This window comes from Bombyx mandarina, chromosome 22 (genome assembly GCF_030267445.1).
Source record: "Bombyx mandarina strain Sakado chromosome 22, ASM3026744v2".
In the NCBI taxonomy this organism is placed as follows: domain Eukaryota; kingdom Metazoa; phylum Arthropoda; class Insecta; order Lepidoptera; family Bombycidae; genus Bombyx; species Bombyx mandarina.
This window is the reverse complement of record NC_143228.1, coordinates 378696-396558: the sequence shown is the minus strand read 5'-3', so window position 1 is coordinate 396558 and position 17863 is coordinate 378696. Positions and strand designations below refer to the sequence as shown.

Here is a 17863-nt window from a genome sequence, read left to right as displayed (position 1 = left end):
ACTGCCGCGGTAAAGCTATTGCAAAGCATTTTTTATCAACTTATGCAATTACAATTAGACAATAATAATTTAATATTAAAACAATAATAAAAATAAGACCACGCTATATTTATAAACATTAACAAAAGCAATACGTTAACTGTCCCCTTCACACTCATAAGCTAGACCGCGTGAGAGAGAGATGGACAGACTTTTCATGATGCTCATGCAGTGCGACGTCACGCCGCGCGCTTATTCACAAGCACTACACCAGGGCAACGTGTGAATGTGTTGAACGCGAGCTACATAGTAGGCGTAGTGGGGGTGTCAGGTTATTTTCGTTACGGAATTTCTTGATTCAGTAGCCGCGCTCAAGGCCCGCGATAGAAGCTATGCAATAGCTTAAAATTAAGTAGAGTTTCTATTGGTTAAAAACTAAAGTTAACTAACTACTCGCTTTGTCTCGGAATAAATTGGTCGGATCTGGAGGGAATAACAAGTACCGATTCCTCGGGCTCGCTCCAGACAGTGTCAAATATTAACATTCAAGTCTAGAATTAGCCAATTATACCGGGCTACAGAAGTTCTTATGAAAATTCATTCGCTTAAGGTTTCAGGGGTCTTAATGTAATATTTACAAAACAGTTTCAAGATTTACATCTCGGTTCTTTCTGAGACTAAATTGACTACTAAGAATGTGCATATAACGAAACTAAAAAAATTGTAAACCCTTTGATTCAGTGATTAAATAAATATAATAATTAGTATAAGTGGAAAATTAAATAAAACAAATTTTCAGTCAATTGTCGAAACTCAATCAATTTCACTAACATATTAAATGAAGGCTTGAATTCATTTTGTGTTTTACATTTTCTCGTTTGTTTTGTTATTACCATTTATAAAAAAAATGTTCTATTTTTTCCATTAAAACTCACCAAGGGCTACTAATGTATTCAATAAAAACGTTTGACAAACGGAAGAGGAAATGCCACTTAGCTGTTCTGTCTTTACCCATTAATGGAATAAAAAAAATATATAGTAGGTATTTCTGTATAAAACTTAATTCGCATCATCGCCGTTCCGTTATTGTTTACCTGCTTAAGAGTCTGGCATGGTCTCCTCCACAGCATTTCCCGAGCGCTATGGTATGTTATACTTCGAACGAGTCTTTAAAGTATTCAGTAGGAAACGCCGCGGCTGTGTGTTGTCTATGCTACCATTGTTTGCACGCGTTAATTACCACTTTACCCGGTGCTCGTTTTCCATACTCGATAATGAAACTTTATTAGTGGTAGAACCTCTTGTGAATCCGCACGGGTAGGTACCACCACCCCGCCTATTTCTGCCGTGAAGCAGTAATGCGTTTCGGTTTGGGGTAGCCGTTCTAACTATACTGAGACCTTAGAACTTATATCTCAAGCTGGGTGGCGCATTTACATTGTAGATGTCTATTGGCTCCAGTAACCACTTAACACCAGGTGGGCTGTGAGCTCGTCCACACATCTAAGCAATAAAAAAAAACGCGAATCTAAATTCCTTGATTGTTTCAGAAATTCCTATGCCATCGTCTTCACCAAAAGCCACAGAAATGAAGAGCAATGCCAACAAAGAAAGTGAGTACTGAATTTTATGTAATTCTGATTACAATATCCGACCTTTACCACTCGAAATACCTTTAAAAGTGAAGCACGAGGGTGAGTGGCGGCCGTCGTTGTTTACCGCTGATTTCGACGATTCTATCTCATAACTCATTTGGATAGGCGGCCAAGCCTATAACCAGTAATTAAGCATATCTGTAATGTGCAATTTGATAGTACAAACCGATATTCCTAACCGTAATAATCGCTTGAGTCTACAAATTGAGCACTTCATTACTTAGGAGAAATGATACGAACTCCCTAAACTGCCTAATTATGCCATAATAGCAGGATCATATTACAGTTTAATGTAGCATAGAAATACCACTAACTCTTCGCATACACTTTAGTACATAGTTCTTCGATTTCCCGTTAGTCAAGTTATTAGTGATTCTGACTTTTGTACCACGGAATCTAAGCTCATTTTATTATCAAAGTCGGTAACTTTATTAAAAATATTTGCCTTTCAACATTGCGGTATGTCGGGGGAGATACAGATGGAACGTTTTTAAAAAGTGTGACGTCAGCATTGCTGACGTCACGGTTATTGCTTTGTTGACGATAACTCATGTTTGGGTTTCCGAAACAAAACTTCACGAGAACTTCACAAGAACTTCGTATATTGCACGAGAAGCATAACAACGTTACAGAGATATCCGTACAGTACAACGGCTCGGACACGAATCAATCAGTGCTAGACAGCACGGCCGTATTTATGGGGCTTCGTACCCGTGAGCGTGTTTACACGTTTTTCAAACACGTGAGCGGGTTTACACGTTTTTCAAACACGTTTTAAAGTATTGAAATTACAATAAAAGGAACTGTTTAACATTAATTTCTTATCACAGAGTAATTAGTTGATGATCAGTAGGTAAATAGTCATATTTGCGCCGACACGGCCATACTGACAGGCGGTGCGCGCTCTGCACCAGCCGCCCATGTATGGTGTATCACCAGAGAGTTCTTGGAGTCCATCTGAAACAATGGAATGTCTGTTTCTGAGATTGGTATCTGTGTACCTTTTTATGTTACTTTGAAAGTAACTTATTTTATGTAGTTTTATATTGTGACGTACACTGTGGTACTATGTAGTGGACGTACACTGTGGTACTATGTAGTGGACGTACACTGTGGTACTATGTAGTGGACGTACACTGTGGTACTATGTAGTGGACGTACACTGTGGTACTTATGTAGTGGACGTACACTGTGGTACTTATGTAGTGGACGTACACTGTGGTACTTATGTAGTGGACGTACACTGTGGTACTTATGTAGTGGACGTACACTGTGGTACTTATGTAGTGGACGTACACTGTGGTACTTATGCAGTGGGCGTACACTGTGGTACTTATGCAGTGGGCGTACACTGTGGTACTTATGTAGTGGGCGTACACTGTGGTACTTATGTAGTACAGAATAAAGATTGAGAAGCTTTATACAAAATTGTTATAAGTATAGGAATGCTGTACATGGGAGGTGAGCGATGATATTGAAGTGCTTGTAATGCTCCACGCTTACTCGCACGATTTATGTACTCGTAGATATATCGATACAAATGCTCCACGCATAATTGCACGATTTGATTTCTCGTAGATAGGATTGATGCTGTGGCGCTGAGCGGTCTCGAACGCCGTGGTCCACAGGGGCTCTAATGGAAGTGGGAACTAGGACGATGCTGGGGCCTAGGCCTAAGTCGGTCAAAGTTAGTCAGTCATAGTCAATCATTTTGACCGTGGTCCCCAGAGGCTCTGAAAAGTAATGTTTTTTTTTTTTTTTTTTTTTTTTTTTTTTTTTTTTCTTTCTTGCCTTTTGTTTAGGCTTATGAGGGTTTGATGCTGTGGTGCTGAGCGGTCTCGTACGCCGTGGTCCACAGGGGCTCTAAAGGATTGTGAAGGTCGATGCTGTGGCCTGGGCCTTATATTTATGACCGTGGTCCACAGAGGCTCTGAAAATAAATAGCGTAATGAAGAGCTCACATGGGAATGATGCTGTGGTGCTGAGCGGTCTCGTACGCCGTGGTCCACAGGGGCTCTAAAGGATGTAGGTAGGACGATGCTGTGGCCTAGGCCTTATGTATTATGACCGTGGTCCACAGGGGCTCTGAAATTGGTTCAAGGAAGGAAAATAGGATAGGGGTAATGTACAGGCTTACTTTTAATGATGGTCGACCCGTCAACAAAGACAAAGGCCAACGGCTGGATCTTACTGCTGATGTTGATACTGACTTTCTCATAAATTGGTAAACATTTTAAGTAACTATCAGGATAGCAGTAAGAAATATAAATCGGCGCGCGGCGGGGATGGTTAAGCGGTAGTTTCCGTTATCACTCGTGTTCGATTGAACTCAGTTTAGTCAATAAAACTTTTTGAATAATAATTATTGAAACCCAACATACACAACTTTCACAATGACAGGGTAAACCGACAGTTTCGTGCCACATACCAACAGACTGACTGACTGCCAGAGACTCATTGACTCTGACGGACGGACCGTCTGATACGGACTGGATGACTGTCTGACACGGAACGCCACGACTCTGTCCACGTACCGCCATTTTATACTGTGGCGTTACGGAGTCTACCCTACATTTTGTGATATTTATCAAAACAGCATTTCATCATTTAAAATAATAGTCAAAATAACGTCTTAATATTACTAAAAGTCTTTAATCACGACACGGCCATTCTGACATGTCACACGTCCCTGTGTGACGCTCCTGCTAGAAAAATAACCTTCTGTAATATCAAACAGGTTTCGTCTCGGCCAATCCTGATTCATTCAAGATTGAGGATTGGGATTCTTTCATTACAAAACATAACGTTAGCTTTCAACAAGATCTTTAACCTGTGTGAGTAGATAATTTAATTACCCAATTATTAGCGACACACTATACAACTGAAAAATTTCATTAACGCTCAATAAGCATTAGAAACCAGAGTCATTACAAAACTAAGTAATGTGAGTAGTATTTCATCAGTATTCAGTATCAATCACAAACTGTCGTTACAATCACCTCCATCTAGTGAGAGTAACTCATGCCACCTATATCGAGTGACGATAACCTTGATACCTCCATCGAGCGACGCAAATAAGTGGGACCTCCATCCGGCACCCAACTTCAACATAAAACACACGCTCGATTTAGGTGATGTGTTCAATTACCAGTTTTATAAATGACACCGAATACTTATCTTTACTAATCACACAAAATAGGACAACAAAAATCCTTACTTTAATCAGTTAGTTGTATCGTGGTCTTTTGACTCTACATCTTCTAAATCACTAGTTTCAACAAAATCGTATTTAGGGATTGCACTACATTTTGATGAATTAAGCACACACACATAGTAAAAGCTTAGAAAATTCTCAAGTATACGGAAATAATTGATCACAATAAACTTCTAGAGCAAATTAAAGAGCGGAGGATGATCAGAGCCTTGTACCACCGTCGTTTATTCATTCAACCATTTAATTAAGCATAATTAAATTATCGAAACTTCACATAAGCCTCTCTATCGCCACGGCTCTCCCGCCGACCAGCAATCGCAATTGCCCTCATGATGCGCATCCACAGCGTGAATCGCCCGTGTGCATCACCGCCTGACTACACACGATGGTATTTACAGACCCCGACCTCCGTTAGAGCCAAACGCGCACCGCGCACCCACGGACTACTTGAGTTGCCTCAAGAGACATCGATTTCTACCGGGCTACGACTACGTAATAGCTACTAGTACGGTCGAACACAATACGGCCGATAGAGTCTTACTAGAGTTTCCAGCACAACTTAGGCTCACTCATCTTCAATAGGATCATTGTCAACATCAACTTCGACTGGTACATGACCTACTGATATCCTCCTCAACCTATCGTGTGCATATTTGTACGTACGCTTACCGGAAAATTTTAAATTTTCGCCTTTGTTTGATTAAATCGCGCCTTATCATAATCTTTTGTTCTCATACGCTATCTCGCGAATTTCGTCAATATCAATTTCAGTCTACATCGCTACACATCAACGACGGTCTTGCAACCTTGCCGATTAAAAGCTCGAGTGGCGATGCTTTCGTTACACGACTCATCGTGCAATTAATAGCTAGCTGAACCTCACCTACAACATCTTGCCACGATCTGGTATCGCTAGTCTACCGCTGTTAACATTGCTTTTAGGACACTCATAACGCGCTCTACCTGTCCATTAGTACGAGGGGAACCGGTTGCTCTCTGGTCTCGTCAAGGTTAATCTCTTGTTTTCAGTATCATTTAAAGTAAAAAGCTTTTCGGGGTATGGCACGCGAATTATTAAAAGCTCAAGAGGGCTCACCCTTTTTATACGTTGGATAGAACAATTTAAAAAATATGTGCTTCTAGCACTTCTTGTCAAGAACATGTCAAGAACAATTCCATGAGCTAATTGCGAGCTTGGTCAGCAATAACGCAAGTGTGGGCTTCGAATAAGGACACACTAGATTTAAGTGCTTATTTCGCTGAATGCTCAATCTCACTGAACCGATTAAAACAACTATCGGGTAGTACATGACATTAAAATGGTTAAGCAATAATCATCGCAAAGGATTTGTTCCGTACAGTTTTGGTCAAAACAACAGACCCTTTATGAGAACCATCGCATAAAATTCCTGAATTATGAAGCTACTACTAATAGATTTCTCGACAAGAGAACATTCGGCATCAGATTCCAAATAAAAGTAAAACGACTCACCAGATTTTTCTCATTTACCAAAACACCCGATGTTACGCAGCTACCGGCACGTCGCTCTGCTGCTGCGTTGCTCGCGGCCGTCGATGACATCACGCCATCAATTTGCCTCGGCGGCAACTCGTGGCAATGTTTTTGCTTAGATGGGTGGACTATGAACGAGCTCATAGCCCACCTGGTGCTATGTAGTTATTGGACCCACATATATCCACAACGCAAACGCGTCATCCACCCCGAGATACAAGTTTCAAGGTCTCAGCATAGCTACAACCGCTGCCCCACCATTCAAACCGAAATACACCACTGCTTCACGGCAGAAATAGGCAGGGTGACGGTACCCGTGCGGTCGATGGCACTATACGGATCACCCGTCTGGTGCCACGTCCTTACCCACTAGAACGTCGCTGCGCTGCGACGGCGGCAGCGCGCGATCGCGGTCAGAGTCATTCAAGGATACCTCACAGTCTCCTACGAGGCGGCGCGCCCTAGCGCAAGTGCAGCCGGAGCGCGAGGGCTCCAAACTCTGCAGTCCGTGCTGGAGGCGTAGTCTCGTCATTTGGCGGACCCGTCGGCCGGCCTCCGTACCGTCGAGGCGATCTGCCCGGTTCTCGCAGACTGGGTGGGCTGCGACCGCAGAAGTCTCACCTCTGGCTACCTGTGCAGACTCACAAGACATCTTACCACCAGCCACCACGCAAATTACAATTTTGCGGGTTCCACCTCTACTACACGATGTTACTCCCACACTGCGGAAGCCAACCGCGAACACTTGTCAAGCACGCACAAGCACACACTTCACCCGAAAAACTGGCATCCGCCTGCGGGACCCGAACACCGCCGCATCGTCAGACACGAACGCACCGGACGGTGTATCTTACAGGTCACGACGACTTCAAATGTGTCAATTTTCTTCCCCACGAAAAATTGCTTGCTTTCTTGTTTGCTTGCTTGTCGTCATGACAGATCCATTATTGTGATCGAACTTCCACTTGAGACTTGCACTTGCCTTAATTTCTTGCAACAGCTTGTTTCGTGTCCTATTTCCGCTAGTAAATGCCATGTGATAAAGTTTCTTCGTGGCTCAGATCTTCCATCGAGGTAGCAGACGCTATTACACGACTTGCGTATGCTGCATTCACGCTTTTGTGGCTTACCATTGCTTAAATTGATAAGCGTCGCAGCAAGAATTTTGCATAACGAGCGAGAAATAAGTCGCAAATGCCTCCATGTGACACTTACGTATGAAATCCGCGACAATCATGATAAGGTACCGCCTTTCAGGGCCCCACTGAAGACTACAATGAGCCGTGCACCATCCAGTAGACGTTCATCGAGGTACATATCAATCGTAGCGCACCAAGCACATGGATCGGAATCTGTCTGTTCCCGAAGAATTTCTGACCCGTGATCTCAGATACCGTTACTGGTATTCTCATCTGCATCATGTTTTTCCGCTGTACTTCGAACATGTTCAAACACGTCACGCCAGTGAGAGTAGAGTCCTGATCCTTCACTTCTGATGTCGGGGGAGATACAGATGGAACGTTTTTAAAAAGTGTGACGTCAGCATTGCTGACGTCACGGTTATTGCTTTGTTGACGATAACTCATGTTTGGGTTTCCGAAACAAAACTTCACGAGAACTTCACAAGAACTTCGTATATTGCACGAGAAGCATAACAACGTTACAGAGATATCCGTACAGTACAACGGCTCGGACACGAATCAATCAGTGCTAGACAGCACGGCCGTATTTATGGGGCTTCGTACCCGTGAGCGTGTTTACACGTTTTTCAAACACGTGAGCGGGTTTACACGTTTTTCAAACACGTTTTAAAGTATTGAAATTACAATAAAAGGAACTGTTTAACATTAATTTCTTATCACAGAGTAATTAGTTGATGATCAGTAGGTAAATAGTCATATTTGCGCCGACAGGTATATTATGTTATTACCTCGTGTGTATATTTCTGAGAATCATTTTGCGAGAGAAAACTCAATATTGGGATCGTTGGCGTAAGATGTGTAACGTTTATTGTTTGTTAATTTTATCAAAAAAATATAAATAACATTTAATCAAACTTATTATTTAAACTTCTATACTAATATTATAAAGAGGAAAGATTTGTTTGTTTGTTTGTTTCGAATAGGCTCCGAAACTACTGGACCGATTTGAAAAATTCTTTTTCCATTAGAAGCCGACATTGTCCTTGATGAACATAGGCTACTTTTTTTTTTTTTTTTTTGGTTTCATGTGCGTTTTAATGTTTCCGAAGCGAAGCGAGGGCGGGTCGCTAGTAATATTATAAAGCTGAAGAGTTTGTTTGTTTGAACGCGCTAATCTCAGGAACTACTGGTTCGATTTGAAAAATTCTTTTAGTGTCAAAGAGCTCATTTATCGAGGAAGGCTATAGGCTATATAACATCACGCTAAGACTAATAGAACCAATAGGACTAAGCGGAGCACCAATAAAAAAAGTTTCAAAATCGAGGTATTTTTCCCTTTGGAGAGCTTACGGTATATGTAGATATACGCCAAAGTAACTATTACACGCGGACGGAGTCGTGGGCAAAAACTAGTATTATTATATCGCTAACTATGCGGTGTCACACTTGCTAAACTTTGTAAACAATTAAATTTAACGGACGGTCGACAATAGGCAGCAGGTGCGCTCATTCAAACAAATTACATATTAAATCCTGTTATTAGCGCATGTGTTGATAATCGTACACGATTTATAAGGTCGACATTATAGTGATTCTGATAAGCTAAGCTTGCACTAACTACATTGAATGGTAAAATTGTGACTTATACAAATTTCACTTCTATTAATGTATCGCAAATTGAGTTGTGTTACTTTAGCTTGTCGGGTATCCGGGAAGCACAGGCACTAGGCATATTTCGTTTTACGGAAATATTTAAACCCTTACTTTCCTTATTGGAATTTTCAAAAGTTTCGGTTGAAAGCGACTTTAGTCGAATGTATTACTAATAATAAATGTTATGGATGGAGTTTCTTTAAAATTAAATGAATGGGAATGAATTAGATGACTCGTCATCCTCTGTCTCGCGGTGAGCTATGTCTATGTACTCCTAGCCGAAGCGCTAAGCGTATTGTTTATCCAAATTCTTGGAGGAGCTTGTTCGCTTAGAAACCTACATTTAGTTGTAAATGTCTTCTGACTCCATTCCTGATGACGATGAGGTGAGATGACGCAAGTGTCGCGGGTAGTTAGTGAGGGCGTGTTGCAGGTCCGCGGCGTGTAAACGCGAGCCGGTCGGTCCCCCGCGCGGACTCGAACACGGAGCGGCCGAGCGTGGTCCGCGCGCAGCTCGACCGCTCGCCGGAGCGCGACGCCGCCCAGCACGTGTACCGCCCGCCGCACACGCACCACGTCTCAGGTAACACATCCGTTAAAGGCGGCGTGTACGATTTCCTGCATTCAAATTGACTTACTTCTTTATTCGCCAACCGATTTATGTTAAACATTAGCCCACTGAGTTTCTCGCCGGGTCTTCTCAATCCCTTTAGTTACCGGCAGCCACGATGAGAGGGTTCTCGTGTCGTGCCGCTTTGTCGAAGTGGGTGGGTCCCCTTTCCGATCTGCTGGTAGACTCTGCGAAGCACTGCTCTTGCTAATGCCAGTGTTAGCAACACTCCCGGTTTGAGCCCCGTGAGCTCACCTACACGTCAAGGCGAAGCTGAAATAGCCTCTCAAGGCTATCAGAATAGGTAGAATAAAATTATTAATCAAACGTAATTATTCGAACTTGATCACAATACATAAAAGAAAAACATTTATTAATAAACCAATTATTAATATTAATTGATCTACATGAACGGAAAAATCAATTATTCAGACTATTATCGATTTGACGATTTAAAACGCTTTTATACGCCAGATCAACTCAGGACCGCGGCTGTTCGTAACTGGTGGTTTAATTTGTTTTTAGATAAAATTAGTATTTAAAATGATATGTTATGTCAGATTATACTTTTTGAAAACTAAAATTTATTTTCTTAGCAGTGGTACTGAAGCATACTCATACACTAACAGAATACCATGCGTTGCTCCAGATAAATCTAAATATATCTAAATCTAAATATATCTATTCGAGAATTTAGTGTTCGTACCTCCGTCGGTCCTTTGATTTGTAGATCAAGACAAACATAGAAATTTTATATTGTTTTTAAACTTTCTACCATTTCGTTTCATACATTCTTATGGAACAGGATATAGTCATAATTGAGCCCCAAGCTAATAATGCATTCTCCTTCCATGAAGCTAGATCACAAACGCAATTATACGTGGAATTCACCGCCATAACCGAATTACTGTCCCTCAAACAGCCATATTTTAATACGCAAAGCCTTTAATATAAGAAGGCACAAAGCGAGTATCAAACCTAGGGAGGCTCTACTTACCTCTTTGTGTTCTTTGTAACATTATACTGCATTATTAAAACGTCTTACCTCTCTCCTGGTAAAAAATAAATGTGTCCCGTGAAGTCTGAGGGAAATGGTTAGAAGGGAATACGTAACGTTCTCGGATGTGGCAATTGTTAAGATGAGTCGAAGCGCTCAGCTCACCTTGAGACTTTTATCTTTCAAATAATATTCTTGCAGGTACAGGTTAGCGTTGGTAAGAATCTTTTCTGTAAAAAATGGTATTATTAGCGAAAATAATCCAAGTTCTATTGAACAGTTCACTTTACTGATATTCTGATTGATTTTTTTTTGGTTAGTGAGCTTTGGAGAGTTATTTGAAATTCAGCTTAAATTATTGACGCACTGCTTATTTTATAAATAAATCTAGTAGAGCAAGAGATTTTTTTTCTTATTTGCACGAGCTCACGGTCCACCTGATGCTAAGTGGTTACTGGAGCCCATAGACATCTACAAAGCAAATGCCGCCACTTACCTTGAAGCATGCATTCTAAGGTCTCAGTTTTTACAGTACAACCGCTGCCCTACCCTTCAAACCGAAACGTATTACTGTTTCACGACAGAAATAGGCAGGGTGCTGGTACCTACCCGTGCTGACTCACAAGACGTCCTACCACCAGTAACTATGCACATTATAATATTGCGGGTTTCATTTTTATTACACAATGTTATTCCATCACCGTGGAAGTCAATCGTGAACATTTATTAAGTACATATTTCATCCAAAAAATTCGTACCCGTCAGCGGGATTCGAACACCGTTGCATCGCTACATACGAATGCACCGGGCGTCTTATCCTGTAGGTCACGATGACTTCAAAAATGGCTTAAAAAACACAATTGAAATGTTTATTTTCCTGCTTTAACGTCTTATCCAAAATTCTTACCGGCACACAACCACAAGAAGCTTCCAATCAATCTTCGGCTGTTCGTAAAGTTTAAACAAAACTCTGTCGGTTCAGAGTTGTTACCTATTCAAAGATAACAAAGCTATACACAAGAAAGACGATCGCGAAATCCACCGCTCGGGTCTCCCTCCCCCGGTGCGGTGGCTTCCACCAAATAGAGATTAAACATTCAAAGAGTTCGCATACACACTTAACCCTAATAAATATTCAACGCGGACCGCGTACAATCAATTCTTGCAGGTCTGCGCCTCACTGGAAAAACTGTTTGAGGAACCCGTATAATATCATATCAAATAGAGATGCGTAACATTTGAATAAATATAAGGGGGTATGAATTTGGATAAAGCTTGAACTACATAGTTTTTGGGGGTATGGTTATGTGAGGTGGAATAATGTGGAGAAATTAGTCGGGTAAGTTTGATAGAATCATTCAATATTTAATACAGCCCATGGCTACTGGCTATTTCAGATTATTAGTCATCTTTAATTCCCGTTTTGACCTTTCCGCCTTAGACTCCAAGCAACAATTACATTTGAACTCTTATTAATACAGTTCTTACTAATCAAAGATTTCCGTCGCAAAGCACTTAGATTTGTGCAAAGCAAGCGATCTTACGCCCCTCCTGAGCTGGCTGTAGCTATTTATGTTTATATATATCTGTATTGCCAAGTCCTAGCATAGGACATGGGACATCTGGAAAGTTATGATGAAGGAGCGCTGTTATTGAAACTACTCTCTTAAAAATAGTGGGAATAAAATCTACTCCTAGAATTAATACGGATCTTAAGATAATTCTCTGACACTTCCTTAAGAACAAACGGTAGAAAAACAGAGAAAGCGAAAGTCCCTCCGTAGATGCAAAAATATTTATTGGTACTTCTTGAGTAGGTAAGGTAGGTAAAGTAATTGCAATCCAGATTTAGACCTTGTGTCAATAAAACGAATAGCTGCATCTGTTTTGTGAACTCAATGGGCTACGACAATCGAATAAACGAATTGCAATTTAAAAAACTCGTTTGTATTGTTTTATGTTTTTTCACTGTTTTTTTTACTATATTTGTTTAATTTGTCATATCCATAACTCCCTTGAAATTTATACAGCAACCCTAACCAGTTTGTTTGAATACAATAAACAACACACTAATCTGTGAATCAAATATTCGGGAACCGTATTTGTATTGGGTATTGAGAATCGCATGCAAATAGAAACACATCATCGATATAAACAAAACAAATCCCAGCTTTGTTTGCGGAGGCGTCGAATCTTCGTATAAGCTTTAGAAGCGCTCTTATCGCGCACTAGAATTCAAACGAAATAGCTATGCTTTTACGAACCACATAAGGGTGAAGCCACTCTTGGAGACACCAATAATTTTTTCACAACTACAAAACTTATTGCAATTTGCTACTATGGTTTAGATTATACTTTTTAATTATTATTTCTCTATCTTAGTTTTCTATAGATTCACTTTTTCATATTTACTAATAAATAACTAGATAATGTCCGGAAATTCCACAAAACCATTATAAAGAGATGATTTCTGAATCTGAAATGGAATGAGTCGTAGAATGGCCCGCGGATCAATTCAGTGTATATTCAACTTTACTGAATGAAAGAAGCAGTCGAGTGGCAACGATAATTTGGCGTTTACCTGAATACAGCTCAATAGTTCCGTCGGTATTACTATGTGATAAAAAAGCGGTTATAATAATATTACAAACAATATTTACTATTATTGTCTACAGAATATACTAAAAAATTTGAAACAACTAATCATAATATTTTTGGGGTTAAATAGAGTTTCTAAATATTCCGCTCAGATGGAATTATATATAGATGATGACTAAATATATCTAATAAAGCAGGTTTTATTAAGATTTTTAGCAACCGTTAGTTAAGTAGACACTAAAATGTCTACAAATACGCATGAAGATATCAGATTAAAAAGGCAGCCAGCAGCCTCATATTCACTCTGCATTCAATAATTTTTCAGCGGGAATATCTACAGTAACAAATGTATGTGGACATTTTTGTCACACGTACCGTACCGTACCGTACCGTTTGTGCGACCCCTTGATCTCGAAGCGGAAGCCCGTTACAATGTTCCATTAAAATCAATTTCAGTATTTCATTATTCTGTTTTATTAACTGCTTCAGCGTTTTTATTGAAGTATTTCCATTACAGACACTTATCTCCTCCTCTCCTATTACAGTTACGAGAGTTTTTATCGGCGCTCTCAGGTACTTTACCAAGATATTTGAATCAATATCGGGTAACATTATCTTTATTTTATTACAGTTACTTTTACTTCAAATTTAATTTTATTCGTGGAGTCAACCAACTGAACTCCATATCATCCTGTGCCTTCATTGGCGTCTATGAAGTCGTAGATTTATTGATTCGCATTGTTTGACGATTAGCCGGATTGGTTATTACCACATTAGATCCTGTGTCTGCTCATCGAGGATAAAAACTGACCATTGAAATTGGTCTCTCACAGCCACATCGTTAGCTACTAAGGCATTACTGGTGGTAGGACGTCTTGTAAGTCCGCACGGGTAGGTACCACCAACCCGCCTATTTCAGCGGTCAGGGTGAGGCAGCCATCTTAAGTATACTGAGACCTTAGAACTCATATCTAAAGGTGGGTGGCGGCATTTACGTTGTAGATGTATATGGGCTCCGGTACTTAACACCAGTTGGGCCGTGATCTCGTCGACCAATCTAAGAAATAAAAAACAAAAAAAATGATACTTGTCATAATTCTATCTTATCCTTGTTACAGGAACGAAAGCAGTGCATTGTTGGAGACCTTCAGTATTAGCTTTTTTTGTCTTATTTCAAATGGATTTTGTAGCTGATTTTTTTTGAAAAAGTGTTTTTCATACTTTTTGTGTATCAGTAATTGTTAACACCATCATTGTTGTTTTCTACGTGGTTTTACATTTATAACATCTTTTAGCATTTCGATGTGAGAAATATATATCCTGAAAAAAATTTAACATGTTTAAATCGTTTAGCTAAATAGCACTTTCTACGTGCAACAAAAATTTCATTTAAATTTAATGTAATTTTTATGAAAAAATTATTTTGAAAGTAAAGAAATAATTATTAAAATTTTCCGAATAAAAATAAATATAGCAAGAAATTTACTGTAACTTTTTTTTTTATTAAGATAATAATATTTAAAATATATTCTTTATTTGTTAAAGTTTTCAACTTCAGAGAAAATAATACACATTATTATTTATATACCTTAGGTTAGCTACAGAAAAAAACTTACAGAATTTCATAGATTCCGACAAATAATCATTACATTCAGAGACTCCACTCTTATCTGTGTGAATACGATCAAAACAAAATAATATTAAACTAAAAAGAACCATTTTATATAATAAAACTATCAAAAAAACATATCATCCTAAAAATATATGTCATATCCTAGGCGAAAATATAGAGTGAGAAGAAAATATATTTGTAAGAAATCAAGAATGTCTTTTTCCAAACACAAATGTTAATTATTCTAAGACAAGACAAAACTATGAAACAAGGATAATCTATTACAAATTTATACTTTTTTAATCTACAAACACGCTCTTAGAACTCTATTAATAATTTTCTCTACTAACTTTACATCGACTACGCCATGGCTTAAGTTTTAAATATTATAAGGTATGTGAACCCAGAATGTATGCTTGATATCATATTTATACTAGCTTCAAAACAACGAAAGAATCAATAATGCACTCGTGTACGTGACGTCACATTAATATATTATAATAAACAATTAGTTAATTTGTATTGTTAATAGCACGAACATGCTTTTAGTATATGGTACTTGATTGTCTACTATATATAGTTCGGCATATTTTTTTACAAGTCTTTTGTAATGTCGAGGCAAATATATTTTTCTTTGTTGTTTTATACTTGGCGATCCATTGTTAATTGCATTTAAAAGTTTTAGTATGCCAAGTACACTTAAAAAACGCAAAATTTAACCTAAATTACTTCCGTAAACCTCAAGGCAAAAATATCTAAACACTTGTGGCATGTGTTTTCCAGATATTGGAGGTAGATAATTTTTCGAGGTTTTCGCGTTGTCGAATTGCATTATTACTTATATTGTTATGTTGAGAATTAGAATTAATTAATTGCACGTGAACATCAACTGTTTAACACACGCACCAAGCAAGAGTAACCTCTGTGTTCACGTCCTTCAAAATAGTAATGGGTAATGGGATTGAAAAATGATTTCTTGTAGTGTTTAGGTATTGTTGCAAGCTCTTTAGAAGAGCGCCTTATGTTTTAAGTAATTTCGTTTTGAAATAGAGCAACTAATTGGATATTACAAACGGATTCTATTAAATTTCAATCATTTGTATATCCCCCGTTAATAAGTTGCATAAGTATAATATGTACGTTGTCATGGGGACTTATATCGTCTACGATAGTTTTGCACTAATTATTCATAAACCTCATTACACCCGCTCATGTCTAATTTAAATCCAGCTTCATATTCATGACTCTATGTGCATTTACCTTTCTACTTACTACTACTATACGTTTCAAGCTCGGCTTTGCCTGTTGAGTTAATTCCATGTCGTGTGCCAAATTTAATGTTAATTTTAAGAGAGTTGATTTTTATATTATTGTTACGTTCTAAGATGCAGTGGCGTTAGTATTTTGGTCCTAAATCGAACAAACAATATTATAAAACAAGCTTGCTCCTCACGCTTGCTAAGATTTGTAAATATTAAAAGAATAATTATTAATTATTGCACATTGAAAATATTATAATATTTAACATCTAACTACAATGATTAATTACGTGTTAAATAGATGTATTAATGTTGATAAATAATGTATCTTTTATTTGATAAGAGATGTGTCTATCATTATTATATTAGTTTAATTATACCTTGAATGTACAGAATCGTGTGATTTTAATGATGTACATACATACCGATACAATAATAAATTAGTATAAAATAAAATACAAACTTAGTTTTATTTTTTCTTTCTGGGTAATAAAATTAAAACGCCGTATTGATATTTTTCAGAATACGGTAAGTGGTTAGTTTTAACAAATAAAAAAGAATAGCAAGTTGAATAATAAGCTCACGAAACCATTTAATAATAATTAAAAGGTATTGATTCGTGTAAAGTGATATAAATCATTCCATAACATTACAATCTATATGAGTGGCTCAGTAGGCATGGTATACGTCACATTTTAAAAGTACCAGGATCAAGACACATGGTGGATACTAAATTTGCGATTTCGCTTAGTGCTAACATTATTTAGGTACGACATCGACGTTTGATGCATTCAATTAATTAACAACTATAAACTAAGAAATAAAAGATCTTCCTTTTTTGTACTTTAGTCTACAAAAAGGCAGATGGAGTTTCTGCTTCAACATATTAGTTCTGCAAACAAAACAACAATGTTGTGTTCATCTAAATGATTTGTTGTTATCGTTGCGTGTCGACTCAGCAAGCATACAATTACCTCCAATTCAATTTAGATTATTTTTATACAAGATACTAAATCGATGAGGTACAAAAAGTTATTTAATAAAATATATTTTAATGAATTGTTAAACCACAAAATTAATTGCCAACAATGTAATCTAAAGACCGAAAGCTATTCTCATAAAACTTACCTAAAGAAATACAATGGAAAACCAAGGGTCTAGAGGACAATCTTATCGCGTCCACTGACAGACATTATCTGGAATCAAATCGATTACTTTAATTGATTCCCTCTCAGCCTTCTAAAACCGATTCATTGCTTTGTAGTTAAGATTCCGGCTGCGAGCGCTTCGGCCGAGTTTAGTTGAAAGAGCACACGCTAATGTAGAATAAATGGGTATCCTTGAATTACTTTTAAGTGGTACTGAATAAATGCTTTTAGAAATTACTTAATGACATTTCATAATAACTATAAATTCGAAATCGACTCCAACAAGCTGCCGTTGCGTACACTTTTCAGTATTCTCGTATGTCGTATCATGGACCGAACTGCGCCAATATTACCATTCTTCGAGAACTCGGCTTTAAGCAACGTCTTTCGGCGCTCGTGCATGGGCGCATACTATCATTTTTTGGACATGTCTCCCGGCGAGGAAATGACTCCATAGAGCGCCTTGTCGTTCAGGGCAGGGTG

General features: G+C 38.5%; 1 protein-coding gene across 3 annotated transcripts in view; it reads left to right on the top strand.

Annotated features, from left to right (window-relative positions):
* The window catches only part of LOC114249363 (lachesin), a 108917-nt gene extending 92223 nt beyond the window's left edge, over positions 1-16694 (top strand). For 2 of the 3 annotated variants that reach the window (XM_089736721.1, XM_028182899.2), the window contains exons 9-11: positions 1530-1592; positions 9590-9739; positions 14480-16694. In XM_089736721.1, coding sequence (XP_089592847.1) covers positions 1530-1592; positions 9590-9739; positions 14480-14565 — 299 coding nt within the window. In that variant the 3' untranslated portion in view covers positions 14566-16694. The remainder of the gene's footprint in view (positions 1-1529; positions 1593-9589; positions 9740-14479) is intronic. The other variant, XM_089736722.1, reaches the window with a different exon arrangement.
* Positions 16695-17863: the final 1169 nt, after the last annotated feature.